This window comes from Micropterus salmoides, unplaced genomic scaffold (genome assembly GCF_014851395.1).
Source record: "Micropterus salmoides isolate LMB-PRFRI ecotype aquatic unplaced genomic scaffold, ASM1485139v1 Ms_hic_scaffold_1, whole genome shotgun sequence".
Taxonomy (NCBI): domain Eukaryota; kingdom Metazoa; phylum Chordata; class Actinopteri; order Centrarchiformes; family Centrarchidae; genus Micropterus; species Micropterus salmoides.
Genome location: NW_024040040.1, coordinates 26624431 through 26640599, shown reverse-complemented (window position 1 = coordinate 26640599; position 16169 = coordinate 26624431). Strand labels below are relative to the sequence as shown.

The window sequence follows — 16169 nt, the reverse complement described above, 5'->3', positions numbered from 1 at the left end:
GAGCGTCCTGATCATGATGCCTGAATGCATAATAGGTGGTGCTCTACCCTGCCCAGAGGACATTAACTAGGCTAGGCAAACTGTTTAGGATCTTAATCCCCCTGTTTTGTTAAAAGAAATCGATGAATTTATTCGGGTTTATTTCCAATATGAAAAAGGGTGCAAAAATAGATGCAAGAGGACATTGTTCACAGCAGATGCTGGAGATCAATGTGATCATTCTGGCTGAAAAAAAGTAAAGACAGACTCATTTAGAGTTCACTCACTGACCTGCTTTTAATGGTTAAAGTGACCACTGAATTTCATGTAGCTTGTATTTATGCTTTTTATGTGTTAATAATATCTTTACATAAATATCAAATGTTAATATTACTCAAAGCCTATTGCCACTAATCTGCTGCATTAATTGCAACAACAGGACTGATTGGTAATGAACCTTGCAGAAATGTATGGTTTGAACAAGAAAAGTCCCTAAATGACTAAATCAATTGGCTGATCTTGTTTTCCACAAAACATGATTTTCATGGATTCCATTGATGTGAAATATACCGTGTTTGTGTGTGTGTGTGTGTGTGTGTGTGTGTGTGTGTGTGTGTGTGTGTGCGTGCATGTGTGTGTATACGCACCTCCGTGCTCCACTGTGGGTTAACTGTGTTGCAGACCACTCCGGAGCGTTTCTCCTGGCCGTGGTGTGGCAGAGAGGGGAAGATGCTGTGCTTTCCAGGCTGGATGGAGAGCTTCAGGTAGGGGTCTGGATTGAAGAACATCCCCTTCTTCAATCCAACTGCCTGGAGGTCTAAGGGGGGCGTGTGTGTGTGTGTGTGTGTGTGTGTGGGGGGGGGGTTATAATAGAAAACTCTGTTTTAATAGAAATTATAATAGAAAACTCTGTTTTAATAGAAATTATAATAGAAAACTCAGGTTCAGACCAAAGTTGAAATTGACAAATCCCAGGATTTTCATGAGTGACTCGTAGCTGTCTCTAGGATTCAGATGACTGCTGATATAAAACTACTATAAAACATGAAATGTGGAAAATCTTGTGAAGGGTTATGAGCGGAAAAAAGTGGTATCGCCCTTAGATACACACAGGAGAAAAACTAGATTGTTGACCTTTGCTGTAAAGAAGGGTTAATGAAACGAGTGGACATGCTCTGGGTTGTAGCTACCATTGAGGTCATTTTTCTGAGAAATAGGGGTTTTTAATTAATTATATATAATATATATAAAAATTCTGTCTGCAATAAAATGGACTGGGACTCATGAACTCTAATGTGGTTTGTTTAGAAAAAACATGTTTTTTTAGAAGTCAAACATCCTCACTGATCTAAAGAAACAGTCCATGACAGCTGAACCCTGTGGACAGCTAAAATAAAGATCTTTATTTGTGCCAGTAAGGTCAAGGGAGTCCAAAACCCACCAAAATCTATTTTTTATTGTTTGTTAAAAATGCATCAACGAGAGAAAGCAATTGGCTGATTCTCCATCAATACATTTCCTCTGTTTATCCAGGGCCTGGTTGTGGTGGCAGGGTGGTCCAGACGTCCCTCTCCACAGCAACATTTTCAAGCTCCTCCTGGGGATCCCGAGGCATTCCCATACCAGATGAGATACATAATCCCTCCAGTGTGTTCTGGGTCTACCCCGGGGGTCTACCTCCTATTAGCTGGGCGTGCCCGGAAGACCTCCAAAGGGAGGAGCCCAGGAGGCATCCTGATCAGATGCCCGAACAACCTCAAGTGGCTCCTTTCAGCAGAGCTCCCTCCGGATGTCAGAGCTCCTCACCCTCTCTTTAAGGCTAAGCCCAGCCACTCCACGGAGGAGACTCATTTCAGCCACTTGTATCCACAATCTCATTCCTTTGGTCCTCCTTTGGAGGACAGGATACTCGATATTCTCTTGTAAAATGTAACTGCTGTTGCAACGAACGCTAGAGACAACATAAATGACTTTAATCTACAATTAGCTTTAATCATCAATTCGAGTGTAGACACAGTATTTTAGTGTGAGGGCTGATTAAAATGACTGCTAGAGAGAGCTACAGCTCAAGGGAGGCGTCAGATGAGGACAGAGAACGCACTGATCTTACAAAGCAATACAGAATGGATGGAAAGAAAAAGAAAGAAGCTGGTATCCTACCTGACAGGGAAAAGTTAATGAGTCTCCTGTTGCCCAGTCCATGGTTGACCTCAGGACTAACCACTGGCTTTAATACCTGAAGACACAGGCAGACATGAAGACTTAAGAACTGTCCTCAAATAAAAAGAACATGAAAACACACTCCATCCGTCCTTCTCGTCTACGCCAGCGTCCTCAATCCTTCAATCCCTGAAACTTTAATGATACCCCTGAGAAAAGTGGGTCACTGCAGCCAAATAACGGTAACAAATAATAGTACAGTAATAATACACATTAATCTAAAACTCAAAACTGAGAAGTGTAAATGAAATGCAACTAAATACATTTTGAAGATGATTTATGATTGATTTCAGAGTATAAAAATGTATTTTCAATATCTCTTCAAAACAGAAGACATACATGTATGTTAAGGTAGGAACAAAACGCCCAATCTCACTTCAACACAGCCTTTTTAAAGCTCCATTTTCAGTTTTCCTGACAGCGTCCTACGATCAATACTCTGTCTTCATTATCCTGACATTGATTCTGTAGCCAGGAAGAGGAGGAGCATGGGGGATGGGAGGAGAGACAGAGAAGCTGATGGAGAGAGGAGGAATTGGAGGAGAGTGTAAATCCTGCTGGGTTGATGTTTTGCTTGACATCCCTTACATACTGGTCAAATAATAGGATGCCAAAAACAGAAATGATTAGGTAACCTATTCAAGCATTAGTCACAGGGACACTGCACTGTCATATTCTTGAGTTTCACAAATTCTGGATTATTCCGTTTACTCCCCCAACGCCTATTTTAGGGCTGAAACGATTCATCGATTAAATTGATTACTAAAAAGCATTGATGCAAATTCGGGCAAAAGTACTTCTTAATCGATGCGTCGATTAAATAATCTTTAGAACATTCTAAGGTTCTATAATGGTTGACTTTTGTAGTTTTTGATTGAAATGTCTAAAGAACTAGATGTACTACCATTGAATCGTGATGGATTTCCATGAAATGTGGTAAAGACATTCACGTTACCCTGACGATGAGTTATAATAACTTTGGTTATCCCTCAATTTTCCATCTAGCACCATCATCAGGTCAAAGTTTCATGTTGTCCAATACTTTGGTTTATGACCAAATACCTACAAAACCCATGATGTTCCCATCAGCCTCATCCCACACTAACAAGCTAAACTAAGATGGTGAACATGGTAAACATTATACCTCCTAAACATCAACAACATTTTAATTTTGTGAGTATGTTAGCATGCAGGAGTTGACATCTAGCTCAAAGCACTGCTGTATCTAAGCACGGTCTCACAGAGCATGGCTGCAGAATCTCAGTCTTGTTAAGATACCTTGTGAAGGAACAAAATGCTATCAGCAGAAAATGATAGTGTGATAGAGGTGCCAGAAGAAAAGTCAGAGGGTTGCCAAAGTATTAGAAATCATGCTCGGGAGAAGCTAAAATTTATTCAAAAGATCATCACAATCTGGCCAGTGGTCAATAATTTATGGTGATGAACTGACCAATATCCACATCTTCACTCTGGTAATGACTAGACAAGTGATTTTTTCATTAATGTGACATGCATTATAGTGTCATCTCAGATGCACTGACAGTTTGGTTAACCATCAGTGCAAAGCAGTACGACAAAGGAAGCTAAGCAGTGAAATGGAGACAGAATAGGAACATGTAAACAGCCAGTGTGTCAGTCCTCCAAAATACTGCAGTATTTCCTCATAAAACTCTATATGAGCTCTGAATGCTTATGCAACTGGCTGGGAACAAAAAACAAACCAGCAGTGAAAACAACAAGATAAAGGCATAAAGGAAATGACAGATGCTTTGACCAATTCATTTTAATGAGACGCTGAGGACAGTGCTGCAGCGCTGGACTCCTCAGTGATTCTAATCTCAGAGACAAACCAAATGACAACTTCATCCATCTGCAGCACACTTTATATAATCTACATACATCTGCAGAGAGTAGAGAAAGACCAAGTACTCAGGCGCTTTAAAAATATATAAGGAACAGTATGTACAATTCATGAGCACGCTTTAGGTGTTCTTAATCTCAAATGATGTGAAAGGAAATAATTTACACAATAAAAGCACGTCTCCTTGCAATCATGACGAGTCTAAAAGAGACAGCCTGCATTTACAAAGTGGATCCACATCTGATTACAGGGCAGAGACACCCAGGCTGAGCCTCTATGTAAGTGTGAAAGATTTCTGAATGCATCCCTGTGCCTTTTAAGACAGAGAAGCTGAGTGATCTAATTCAGTTAGAGTGGTTGAACAGAGACACAGGGTAATGTTGTGTGTGTGGGGGGGGGGGGGGGGGGGCATGGCACCATTTAAATGACAGCATTTAAATGGTGCCATGTGTAAGAGGTGAGACTACTCTCCACCTGCCAAATTCTTACTCTAAATAAGTAGGGGGCAGCAATTTCACAGATCGGGTCATAACTTATATTATAAGCTGAGCTAGCTGTGCAGCTAACTTAGCGGCCCTATTAACTGACTGAGTCCAGAATGGCTGCCAGAACTGGAGCCCGGCAAGTGGCCAATGGAACTGGGCACAGCAGCCTCCCATTGGACCGAATACAGTCTCAGAGACCGATGGAAGCCAGTTTGACAACAGGGAGTCCAGGGGCTCCAACCAGGACTCTGACTCCGGGGACGACAAACACACAGTGAGAGGAAGGTCAGGCATCAGAGAGGCAGCGACAGAATATTTCACATCTAACTCAGTGAATTTAGGGTTTATTTTGACCAAACCAGCGTTAGTGATTGTTGGAGCAGTGGAAAGACTAACCAGTCGTTTTGGTGAGCTCTCTGCAACACAATACAGACGTCAGAACCATTACTTCTTCACATTCTGTTGATCTTTTTTTTGTTTTAAACTACAATTCTGGCCATTTCTAACACATTTCACCTCTACTGTTGATCAGTCGTCGTTAGTAACAGGACTGGTGCTATAAGGCCTTTACTAGATGAACTAGTTCTGACACATGAAGCAAAATCTGAAATTAGGATCAACTGGGACAAATGTTCACCAAAGAAATTTGTGCCTTCAAATAGCCAATTAGAGCCAGAGTGTTGAAGCCATCATGCAGATTTCCCTTACTTATTTATGATTATGCTGAAGCATCATGCAATTTCTGTTCTGAAATCTGAGTGATGTTATCCTTTGTTGAAGTTTTGTTGTTCTGCTGTCGTTATAATAACCATGTGGGACAGGTGTCTGACTGTGTGACGCCCTCCACGCCCTTCACTCACCAGGAGTGGAAGGGCAAATAATTCTCACTCACAATAATATGACTGTGCAGAATTACTAAGTATTTGTGTTTTTTGGATTGTTGTAAAGTGATCCTTAAATAATGGAGAACCGATGAACGCTTCGGGAATTTGTGAATGTGCATTGCTTAACAGACTGCTCCTACAGTTTGAGTGTGGTATTATTTATTCAGTGAATTATCTGAATCATCACCACAGAATGAGGTGACCCGACAACAACAAAGCCCTCCGATAAAGGTTAATGACAGGAACAGAAGTATTTGCTTAAAAGAAAACCAAATAGAATTCCAAAAAGTGCCAGACTTTTATGTTATATTTTGTTTATTAATAGTGATTACATTTTTATTGAAGTTCACTGTTAGAAATGTACTGTCAGCTAATATTTACTGTACTATCTGATGGTGATGGTAAACAACATGTATCTGCCCAGTATTCTGTACAGTGTCGTCGCCTATTACCAGATACAGTTTGATGAGCAGAAGTTTTGGTGTACGTCTCAGTACAGGCGAGACCTGGCAACCTCACTCATGACAAGACTCTGCATACAGTCACTCCCTCGCAAACCACAAGTTGTTTGTTTGTATACAGATTTAAAAAGTTTTTGCAACCAGCAGCACAGGACGTGACCATATTTAGACAAGACAGTGAAGCTAACACCCGTGTGTGGAGCTAGCTAGTTTGCTTAGCTAGGTGCATCTGTAATTCACGTTAACTGTCATTTTAACAGGGCTGAAAACTAAATGTACTCACCAGAGAAAGTGAGCAGCCAACTCCTAATAAGCATTTTCAACGGTACTGGTTAAACTTACACAGTGCCGTGGGTACGAGTCACTCTAGCCTGATTGACAGGTTCGCATGGTAACGACTTGTCAATCACGGACAATCCCAGCCTGAAGCATACTCTGCTTTATGGTCTATTTTCCTCTAATTCCTCTTCCACGTTCTCTGACCGGAAGCTTCCTGCTTGATTCTTCACCTTGAACAGAGCCTGCTTCTAGTCTAAGCTAAGCTAACCCTGTCCTGACTCCAGCTCTGTATTTAGCACACAAGTGATGTTCTCATATCACTCTAGAAAATACAGCTAAAATATTATGTAAAAAACTATTCCTTTAATATATCATCAGGTCTTGTTATCATTGAATCAGAACAGAACAAACTGCTCACCTACAGGACGTTGTAGGCGTAATATCATATTTCATAAGCAAATATCAATGTACTGTGTTTTATCACATGTTAAGGTAAAGGAACTTTATTGTCACATACATGTTGCGAAATTCATTCTCTGCATTTAACCCATCCCTCAACGGAGCAGTGGGCAGCCGCTATACTGCTCCAGATCTATGTCACTGTCTGGTCAAAGGCACTGACTGAAGAAACCTAACATGTTTTTGATGGTGGGGGAAACCGGAGCACCCGCAGGAAACCCACGCAGACACGGGGAGAACATGTATGCCTCCACACAGAAAGGCCGGGGCAACCGGGGTTTGAACCTGCAACGTTCTTGCTGTGAGGCCACAGTGCGATCCAATGGATCACCATGCCTTCTGTTATACTTCAGAAATTCAATCAGACAGTTAACAGATTGTGAATGTCAGACTGATTAACTGACACAACAACATTGTTGGTTTGTAACCCATGCAATCTGACAGATTTGCCTCTCAAGGTGAAAAGGCAAATGACAGAATGAGTTGTCACAAGTGTACAGTATGTGTCAGGAAAGAGAAAGACATGGACAGAGTGAATATTTAACATTACCCAGGCTATCCAGCTAAGCCTCATCCTCCTCCCACTCCTTCTCTCAGGATGACTGGGAGACAGCAGCCCCAGCCGGAGACACATGCCGTCCATCACACACATACAAAGTCCAACGCTGTGTCTTCTCTGACAGTTCAGCCAGCTAGAGTCAACAACAGGCAGAGCCGACAAATCTCCCTCCGCTGCTTTGCCTTCTGTCCATCTCCTCTACTCTTCTCCCCTGTTGTGTCTGCCACCAGCAGTTTGACACCCCTAGCCTCCAAAAACCTGAATGACTTCCCTGGAGTGGACTCTCTTCTACCATCTCTACTGCTCCCTCCCTCCCTGTCTTCCTTCCTATGGCGGTTATTTTTAATCCTTTGTCCTGAGGAAGCAGGTACAGATCAAGTTCTGGGCCCATCAGCACTTCCAGGGGCCCACAGCAGCAGAACAGGAAGGCAAAGACTGAAATCCAATCACCCGGCTGGACACCCTCCTGATAACAGGGTCTGACTGATAAAGGCTTTAGAAGGGCAATGACAATATTGACATGCTGATGTAATATGTGCTACTACTGCTTGAAGATTTTCACTTTAATGTGACCACTATCTAATTTGTACCGGGAACACTGCTTATCCAATGGCCAGACACTATCTGGCAGCATCGGAGAGTTACAGATATGGAGGCCGTAGTTTTGTCTCAGAAGTGTTGGAAGAGTCAGATGCCTCAAGCTACGAGAGGTACGTACTGGATCTACAGCTGCTAAGCCATGCACAAGTCACCAACAGAAACTGGGCTTTTGTAACAGCAGAGATTAGATGCTAAGTGTGGTTCACTGATAGATGTCAGTGGACAGGACATGTTGTGAGCTGCTGTATTTTCTGTCAAACACAGTGCAGTGTGTGACTTTCTGTGCTGTATTTTGGTCCATCTTTGCCTGTTTGTTGAAACACTATGTTCCACCACAGGCCAACAAGCACGACGCACAGCGCATGCTCGCCGACCAGATACTATGTGTGGAGCAGACTAACCCGGACTCTTTACTTATTGTCCTCTGTGACTTTAACAAAGTGAATCTCAGCCATGAACTCCCCAAATACAGACAGCTTATAAAACGTCCAACCAGACAGGAGAGTACTCTGGATCACTGTTACACTACAGTAAGCTGTGCCTGTCATGCCGTCCCCCATGCTACACTGGGACCCTCTGACCACGTGATCGTCCACCTGATTCCTGCATACAGGTAGAAATGAAAGCTCAGTAAACCTGTGGTGAGGACATCAAAGCAGTGGATCAGTGAAGCTATGGAGGACCTTTAGGTGAATTTGGACTGTACATCTCGTTATCCAAGTGTTGCTAGTTTATAATACTTGTGTGAATTGTGTTTGTGTCATGGTTTTGGGTTTTGGTTGTTTATTTGTTCCTGTTTATCCTTGTTCATGCCATTCCCTGTGTTTGTGGTGTCACTCCTTGCCTCTGTGTTCTTGTTCTGTTCCCGGGTGTTTATAATGCATGAGTTCTGTGTTCTCTGTTTTCTGTTACACTCATCCTGGTTTATTGTTGCAAGCTTTCCTTCCTGTTTTATGTTGTAATCGTCAGGTGTTCGTTTCTAGCTTTGTTCCTGTTGTGTCTGATTAGTCCCTCATGTCTTTCACCTGTTCACTCCCTCCCTGCTCGTTTGCCCTGGTATTTAATGCTGCGTTCCAGACCGGTCAGAACTGGGAAATTTCCAAGTTGAAATATCCAACTTCCAAACTCAAAGTGTTTCAGGTGCATGACGCTAAATGTACCTAACCATGACAATCATATGTTTCTTTGGCAAGTTAATTCACAGTTAAACACTCAGCAGTGCAGTTGCCTGGAGCGCAGTATAAGTACTCAGTGCTGTCTCAGGTAACCTCATATTTAGAGATTGTTTTATGTTTTTATGGTAGGCTTACTTATAGTGTACTGTATGCACTGGTTACATTTTATTTTATTTTCGTGTGTGTATCTTCTGTGTATTTGTGTTGTTATTCTGATCATTGTATGTATGTTTTTATCTTGTGCCCTGACTACAAATCGAGTTTCCCACTTGGGATAATAATAAATGAACTGAACTGAACTGAACTGTTCTGTCTTTATTGCGTCCTTGTCGTCGTATGTTGAGTGTTCTGGCTGTGCTCTGTTCACGGTTTCCGTGGCTTGGATTATTTCTGCCCCATTCGGATTTTCCGTTGTTGGGCCTTTGCTACTGACCCATGTAAGCCTGTTTTAGTTTTGGTAAAATAAATTACAGGATCTGCATCCTGCTCGCCTTTTTCTGCATTTGGGTCCACACCTCCACTTTACCTGCATCTGCTCTCAGCCAATTCCTGACAGTTTGTTTGCACTAGTTTGTGACTCAATGGTTATTTAAAGGGTAAATTCAGGATTTTTCAACCTTTTCCACATATGTGGGTGTTGAAATGACTAGTAGGTACAGAAAGTTTTGAATCCATGCAGTAGATGCTTTAGCTGGCAGCTGAACCAGCTACAGTGGCTGCAGTGTATTCCTTCGGGGCGACTACGCCCATCAAAATGACGTAATGTTTTTTACCAATTTGCTGGTGCATGGTTGTTTATTATTTAAATAATAAAACCATTCAGTATTTGTTATATTTTGATTTAGAAAGTTAGGGAAGCAATATTTAAGTGAAGCCTGATGTTTCCTTACACACAAACTATGCTACTATGTTATGTGCTCTAGACCTGGATTTTTATGCCACACTGTAACTGTTAATGAAGGCAGCTTTGTTGAGTATCTGCCAAATAACTAAATTGATTTTTATTGCAAATTCTTCATGTTTTCTGCTACACTGGAATACCCAGATCCCTCTGCAATACAGTTCTTGTCACTGCAAACAAGTAAAATTAATTTTCTTCTTACCAGCGTTGAGAAGTAACTGGTTTAACTACACTTCCCAGCTTCTTTGGGGTAGTGCTGTTTCAAAACCATCTAATGTCTGCAGTAGCAAGCAATGTTCCCACTATGTAGCAACCAAACACTACATTGTAGCTGTAGCGTCATTCTCAGGAATGATTGCACAAAATGATTGCACTCCGCTAAAGATTTTGAAAATTAAAATCTTATCTCTTCTTTTTCTTACATTTAAATTTCTCAATTTTACTTTGCAGGAGTAGGTTATTATCATGACGGGGAGCTGTAGGTCAAATTATCATATGTGCAAATGTTTGACAAGTACTGCGTTAAGTGAAGGTGATCACTACTACACTACATCACATTGCCTTGACTGATTCATCTAACATGGATACAGTTGTCCCACAGATGCCAATAGTGAGTAACACAGAACCTTTATATTCAGTTAATTATTTCAGCACTCTTTTACAGCTCTTTAAACAACAACAGACACAAACTGCTGTAAGTGAAAACACATGTACACTTGTGTAATGAAATGATGGGTTCAGACTACAGGGTAACAAGCCATACCCATATATCTGTTTACACTGACAAACCGCTCACTACTTAAATACACATTAAAGCTTTCTACAGCCTCGGTCTGTGCTGTCATGTAATTATCATTTTACACTGGACTATTTGAACGTGAGGACATGTAACGTAATGTAATCTAATATAATCTAATGATCAATGTCTTGAATCTAAAAACAAGGACTACTTATGGCGTAAACTAGGATGGTATTGACACTGACGCAAATGTCTTACATTATTGATAAACAAAGCTATTTACTGCAACATCTGCGGTCATGTTGCAGGAGTAGAACGCTGGCGAGAATGTCTTTGTGGATCTATGAGTGAAATTGCAATAAGAAAAGGCAACACTGACCTAGAAAGCTTTCAAGCTTTTTCCTTGCTTCCCCTGCCAAGAGATCAGAAAAGGTCTACTCCAGCCACAGGGGTTTCAGATACAGTGACTGCAACAGGCCATTAGTCTAAAAACTGCTCCAAATGAGTGGTACAGAGCCTATGTGGCTCCAACCTGAGGAGACTGCTGAGAGCCATGTTATGGTTTCACAGCTCAGCAAAAGAAGAAGTAAGCTGCCAAACACACAGGAACTATATATGTGAAGTACATGAGCGCCAAACGAAACTCCTTGCTGAGGAGGCTTCCAAAGGCAAAAGTGAGACAAAGGCCCTGAACCTGGAAGGAAGCTGTTTAACAGTAGTAGTCTGTATCTACATCTTTCTGCACGTCAAAGCAAAGCTCTGACCCTAGACCTCCTGGTTATTGAATGAGGACTAGACTGAGATGAAGGCTGAATACCTTTTTGCCAGGGTAAAATAAGCAGTTAGGTCTGAGCTACTTCTGAATTAGCAGAGGTAGCTCTTTACACAAGTATTTTTACTTTCTTTAAAGTAGACATCACTGTTGCGGTGGCAGCCCGGCTGACGGTGAGTGCCCTATGCTCTTTTGTTTCTTTTTTACTTCGTCTCGCATTTCTGTTTTCTCCCACGTGTTTCCTCCCCTCTCCCTCTGTGTGTGCTCTCTCCCTCTCCGCCCTGGAGCCCGCCTGATGACCCGCACCTGTGTCTCGTCAACCTCCACCCCCGCCCGCCACACCTGCCTGCCATCAGCCTCATCTTCAACAGTATTTCTACCCCGGTTGTCCACTCCATCTCCGCTTGATCGTCGTCGCTCCAGTCCTGGTGCCACTTCAACGTTCCAAGCTCTCAGATACCTTGTTCCCTAACCTGTTGTCTCCCGAGACTAACCCTGTTTTTTCTTTCTCCCTGCCAGGTCCACTCACCTCCGCCATCCAGTCAGTCAGCTGGGCTCGCCTACCTGCCTTCTCCCCTCGCCTCGCCTCGGCGGCGTTCCCCCGGCTTCCCTCCACGCTCCTCACCTCTCTCGCCTCGGCCTCCAGCCCCCTCTCAGTCGCCTCGCTCGAGCCTTGCCAGCCCCGCCAGCTCCACGCCCACGTCTGCCGGCGTCCAGCTTACCTCTTTTCACCTCCCGTCTCCTCCGTCCCCTCTTCCCTTTTTCCCTCAATAAACCTCTTTTGTAAACTGACAAGCGTTGTGTTTGGGTCCGTTCTGTCCGAAACCACAACACATCACACTAGATCGTTATTATCAAGCTACATCACGTCACGCTGATCAGCTCAGTTACTCTGCTAATTCTACCAACACTAATTACTCCATCCACCACCCCAAACCCCTCCTCATTTCACTGTAGTTATATTGTTATCTTGCTGAGCTCTGTGTTCATCTATGTTTCTATAAATCTGATGCTGTATCCTAAGTGTGCGCTCTCAGCAGAATCTTCCTTGCTGCTCAGATTCTTTGAAAGCACCCAAAAAGAGCAGACCATAACCATTTGCAAAGAAAAGTCAATTCTTTGATGTGTCTCTGAAATATACTCAGTTGCTTCTGGTATAGCGTCTTTCTTTCATCAGAGGTGTAGCTGCAGCATAGCTACTTCAGGAGTAGCTTGTGGCCTGAAGCTGCTGTACAATTATAAAGTAGCTTCTTCACCACTAAGGTCGACTTGACTGCTGTTCCTACTGAGACAGAAGATACTGAATGACCAGTGAAGCCCCACAAAACTCAGAAAACTGCATATGTCCCATTAAAGCCCTGAGGCGAGGTGAGACTCACAGGTGCAGAGCCATTCTTGATGGTGACGCTGGGTGTGGTTGCCCTCAGTGCTCCAGTGACACCGTGGTAGTACCTGAAGCAGACCTGGGTCTCCGCTGAGGAAGACACACAGATAGAGAGCAAATCAAACAAGAATTAGTGTCCGTTCTATCTGAATCTTACTCCACATTGCACTTCAAAAGGCCTGATGATTGACAGTGATTTATTTATTTTCCAACATGCTCTAAACAGTTTCTGAGGTTTGTTTGACGCCCTGCTTGATGTCCCATGTGATCATGTCCATTTGAATTGTTTAGATGAGAGTCTGTAGTAACTTTACACTGAATCTACTCCTACACAGTTATACACAGGTATATAAAAAGACATGTACAAGTATGTAGTATGAATATACTGTGTGTACAGGTATCTAATTAACAGTTAAGACACATTTTGGTAATATTGTAGTCATCTACTATCTACCTAACAAACTACGGAGGTGGTGGTGGGTGGGGTTATTACAGATGTTCTGACACGTCCTTAGTGGCTTTGAATGATTCATCCAACTGAATCAATATTTGAAATGGTACATTATAATTTATTAATGATGACTATTTAATATTACATAACACATGTTTGCTGTACTTTAACCAGTTAAAACTAAAAAAGAAAGCAACAGGAATGAGGTAAAGAAGAGATGTTTTTTTATTATGGATTGTAATGACTTCACTCATTTGTGAAGTTAGCAGTGATTGCTGATAGGGGATATCTATCTACCTATTTCTGGGAATCAATGGTATTTTGGAAAATAGGGGAAGTAGAGCGAAAAAGGCTTGGGGGAAAGGAGAAGATTAAGGTCATAGTAAAGCTCTGTGTTTGTCTGTTTGTTGGACCAGACATGAAGAGGGGGAACACACAGCACCACTGCATGCAAGCGATTGAATGTATACAACTATGTCTGCAGTCAGTGTCTGACAGCCTAAAATGGTTTGATAACACTCAGATTATGAAATCAGTTCTCTAATCTACATCAGATAAAACAAATATCCACAGCATGAACAGTTAGTAGGAGACATAACTGCAGCTTGGTTAGCTGCTTGTAGTTGTTAAAGGTAATAATCATTGCAACAACTATAGCACAGGGCAGTCATAAGCATTTTCTATAGTTTATTTATTACTAAATTGTTTTATTAGTTATGTTGTGCTGGCCAAGATGACTGCTGCATGGATTAACAGAGTAGATTTGATTTCTCTCTCATCTTTTTTGTCAACTAAGAATTTAATTTTAGCACCACGAGTGGCTTCACTAAAAGGGTTCTGAAAGTGGTTTCATGAACCAAAGATTAGGACAAGAGTCTGTACCACAGAGAGGAGAGTGTTACCTTACAGCAAATGGTCTATCATTAGAAACGGCTACTCTGGCCATGTATGCTCATTATTTAACCAAGTGAGAAATTATCGTAGAGGTCAAGTAACACAACAAGTCCAATTCATTCTAGGGAGGTATGGACCAAAATCCACTAAATGTCTTATGAGCTGATGCACAAATATTCTTCATCATGGCCCAACTCTGATCTCTGTACTGGAAAAACAAATGTATACCGTAGGGAATGGAATCTAATAGCATACACAGTATTAGAGATTTGTTTTAAGACTGTGTATTTATGTCCTGTGGAGATTTAAATAAACAATTTCCAAAAATTTCCACACAAGAAATTATGTAACATCTAGACTCAATAGCGTCACAGACAACAGTTGACTGCATTATATTTATAGAAATATACATCAGCTGCTCAGAAATAGCAGCTGTTATTTAACAGTGTACTTGGCTAAACACAGGACTGTTCGCTTTTGTAAATGTGCATTGTAGTTTGTTTCATCTGGTGTCTTTTGCTTTTGTTTGACTGATAAATAACTGCTTGTGAATATACGAAGGTTACGATATGGTAACCCTAGTTCTATTAGCACAGGCGGAGCCCTCTACTGGACTCTATGGGTACTACCTCTCCTCCTATCACACGCACGTACTCGCCCACTGAAATTTTGAATACTGTAAGTAGCCGACCACTTGGACGTCGCTACTGTACGTCCGTACCGTATAAATAGCGGTGTCCTCACTGCTCAGCATCCAACCAACCCTTCAGCAGACGGCGGTGGAGCGGCAGGGCTCCATCGTAGAGGGCTCCGCCTGTGCTAATAGAACTAGGGTTACCATATCGTAAGCTTCGTTCTATCTCACACAGGCTCCGCCCTCTACTGGACTCTATGGGTACAGTGGGTGGAGCCCGATGACTGTCCGCCCAGCCGCGACAAGCCACAGCTCACCTCACTGACACGATCGGCCCCAGGTCACCAGTCACAGGCCCTAGGCTGCCTCCATCCTAAGCGATGGGGCAGTGGGCCACCCCTCAGAAAGGTCACTAGACCGCTAGGGGTTTGGCATGACCAGATGGATCTGATCCAGCCAGATCCAGCACCTGAACTGTCCTGACCCCTACAGGGGACATCACAGTCAGTGTAAGAATGTTTTCCCCGACAACCGGTAGTCTATGGTAGACACCAGTCGTCTTCCTCACAGATCCTGAGTCGCACCTGTGAGCACAGATCCTGAGAAGGAGCCCGACACATCCAAGAGGTAAAAACGCACTAATGGACATGGTGAAGACCACAATGCCGTTGTGCAAATCTCCTCGACGCTCACCCCGTTGAAGAGGGCCGTTGACACAGCCACACCTCGTGTGGAGTGAGCCCGGCCCACCGAGGGTGGGTCTTTCCCCGCCTGCACGTAGGCCTGTGAGATACAGTCACAAAGCCATCCGGCTAGGCGCATCTTGGATAGAGCTTTACCGATCGCACCGTCACCAAAGCAAACAAGCAGTTGATCAGTGCTGATCGAATGGGGGCCGTGCGCTTCATATAATGTGTCAGGGCGCGCACAGGACAAAACCGATGCAGCCTCGCCTCCCTAGGCCCAGGGTGGGGCAGAGGGTGGAAGACATCCAAATGTATGGTCCTCGACCTGAACAAGCTTCTTATGTTCTTAGGAACAAAGGAGGGGTTCGGTCTTAACACTGCTGCACTGTGGTCACCACGAAGCAGCATGCAGCTGGGATGAACTGACAGGGCGCACAGCTCACTCACCCTCTTGGCAGAGGTGAGAGCCAGTAACAAGGCTGTCTTGAGAGATAGCATCTTCAAGGAGGACTGTTCCAGGGGCTCGTAGGGGTTTGACCTCAGAGCCTCTAGTACCAGTGGCAGGTCCCACTGGGGTGCAGAGACACGTAGCACCGGTCGTTGTCTCCTCACACCCTGCAGAAAACGCTTCACGAGGGGGTGGGTGAAGACAGGTCTGTCGCCAAACCCCTCATGACAAGATGAGATAGCTGCCGCATACACCTTAATGGTTGAGTGTGACAGTCCCTTCTCCATTAGGCCCTGCA

At 43.2% G+C, this 16169-nt stretch overlaps 1 protein-coding gene across 1 annotated transcript in view; it reads right to left on the bottom strand.

Annotated features, from left to right (window-relative positions):
• The window catches only part of LOC119905827 (E3 ubiquitin-protein ligase HECW1), a 104785-nt gene that overhangs the window by 53375 nt on the left and 35241 nt on the right, over positions 1 to 16169 (bottom strand). The window contains exons 5-7 of the mRNA XM_038723177.1: positions 12754 to 12848; positions 2140 to 2215; positions 627 to 796 (exon numbers count right to left, since the gene is read on the bottom strand). Of these exons, the coding sequence (XP_038579105.1) occupies positions 627 to 796; positions 2140 to 2215; positions 12754 to 12848 (341 nt within the window). The remainder of the gene's footprint in view (positions 1 to 626; positions 797 to 2139; positions 2216 to 12753; positions 12849 to 16169) is intronic.